The sequence below is a fragment of the Propithecus coquereli genome, unplaced genomic scaffold (genome assembly GCF_000956105.1).
Source record: "Propithecus coquereli isolate 6110/MARCELLA unplaced genomic scaffold, Pcoq_1.0 Scaffold436, whole genome shotgun sequence".
In the NCBI taxonomy this organism is placed as follows: Eukaryota; Metazoa; Chordata; class Mammalia; order Primates; family Indriidae; genus Propithecus; species Propithecus coquereli.
Window position 1 is genome coordinate 251,711 of NW_012150130.1, and position 2,073 is coordinate 253,783.

Genomic DNA, 2,073 nt, shown 5'->3' on the forward strand with positions numbered 1-2,073 from the left:
AAAAAAAAAAGAACAAGCAACAAACCTAAATAATACTAAAATTTAAAAAAGTATTGCTGGGAATTTTTTTATATACTAGAAATTAGATTTCCTTTCCATAAACCACCTATAATCTGCAAAGTATGCTTCTTCCTAATAGTTTTTTTCCTATATGTGCCTGTAAACATCTTCCCAACATGTATACTGCTATAAAGAACCATAAGACAAGTTATTCAAATACTGGGTGAATTCACTTTAAGCTTTTAATAACCTTAATGTTTCAAGGCAACCCCTTTTAAATCAAATGGGTTGAAATCACATTCTTGGAGCTTCAACATGATTGGTGATTTACTTACTTACGTAAACATATCAGACATGAGAGTTTGGTTGTGTGATCTTCCACACTCACCTTCCAACTCAATTGAGTCAGCAATGGAGAACGTGCCATGTACCACGTAATGGCCAGGACAAACAATAACACTATCACCTTCATAGCAGGCATTTATAGCAGACAATGGATCCCTATGGAACTAGAAAACAGTGACAACACATTGGAAATACATCCCCAAAAAGCAACTTGCATATTAGTCCAGGTGTCTTCATGTCTCACTTTGAAAATGGAGCCAAAACTGCATATTGAAGTATCTCCTTTAATACTGCACTGAGCCCAACGCATGCTTGGTAAGTGACTACTACTGGTAAAAGGCAGGGCTCTATTTCCCATTTCACAGAAAACCATCTTGGGAAGCTCCCATAAACCCTTTGTAGAATTCAGGAAAACCTATGATAAATCAGAAGAAAAAGAGCCACCTAGAACAAGAAACTCTCCTTTACCTGAATTTCTGTTTCTTCCTCACAAGGCTCCTGGCAAAGCCTGTCGCTGAGCAGCGAACGCAGTAGGCCAGTCGTCATGGTAGAAGAGACCACATGGGTGACCTTCTGACCACTTGGACGGATGCCCTTTGCTTGGATATTAGAATTCTTCTGATAACCAAACACATACCTTAAAGAAACCAAACAGAGCTATCAGTTTTCAGTAAGACAGCTAGTAAGAAAAGATGCTAACTAGCTAAGATAGCAAAGACACACATACCTCAGCAAAGGATTCTCAATGAGTTTTAGCTTTTGTTTCAACTGTTCCATCTCCGAATACAATTTTAACCCTTCCACCATGGAGATATTTTCCTGCTCGGAATCAGAGTTACAATTTGATAAACTGCTTCTAAGATTTAAAAATTTTCTGTAACTCTCCTCACATTGAGACAACAGATTGCGGTAGTCAACAATAAGTCCTGAAGGAACTCGGTCTTCAAGAATGTCATAATGCCTGAAAGTTTAAAAGCAAATTGAAATCCATTGCCTTTCAGGCACATTTTCCTACCATTAAGACTGCACATTTAGTCCTCAAAGACCAAATAAGAAAAATGATTTATGGCATATAACTCAGGCACATGTTAAGTCTTTCTGATAGCACTCTATTATTTTTTTTTCCAAAGAATTTTAGTTCTTAAAAATGACTCCTGTATATAAATGTTCTCTCATTCAGAGTAGGCTCCAACACATGAACAGCAAAATCAGACATTAATAGTAGCACATCATGTCAGTACCATACAGAATACCACAAATTTAGGCACTTTGTCAAAGAAAAATGCTTAGAAATAAATGAGGTTATCGTGTCTTCTGCCACACCCTGCAGGGCCAAAGCTGATTCTCCATATACGCTCAAACGGTCACGTTAAATGGAACTTATGAACCCTCGACACCAGCATTACTCGTTCCTGAATCAGGAAACGAAAACAGGTTTTATTGACCACATAAAACCTGACAGGCACACGAAAAGTTCTCTTCAACTGATGAGTGCAATTCAAGTCAAAGATGTTCGAAGTTAACTGCTCAGATTTCCAAGTGACATTATTTTCTGCTCTGCTCTGCCTGCAGAGATTTTGGATTTACACACCCTGGCTTCCTGGTTATATATATATATTTAGGTATCAGAGCTCGCTGCAGGGCTACCATGGCATGTCCTACCTCCATAGCAATGAAAATGGTGTTTGTGGCAGAAGAGTCTGATTCAATTAGCAGTTTTAAAAACTT

At 38.0% G+C, this 2,073-nt stretch overlaps 1 protein-coding gene across 1 annotated transcript in view; it reads right to left on the reverse strand.

The window, feature by feature from the left end:
* SHCBP1 (SHC SH2-domain binding protein 1) overlaps nt 1-2,073 on the reverse strand; it is a 46,667-nt gene that overhangs the window by 22,680 nt on the left and 21,914 nt on the right. Inside the window, exons 3-5 of the mRNA XM_012653959.1 lie at nt 1,073-1,306; nt 814-982; nt 389-509 (exon numbers count right to left, since the gene is read on the reverse strand). Of these exons, the coding sequence (XP_012509413.1) occupies nt 389-509; nt 814-982; nt 1,073-1,306 (524 nt within the window). The remainder of the gene's footprint in view (nt 1-388; nt 510-813; nt 983-1,072; nt 1,307-2,073) is intronic.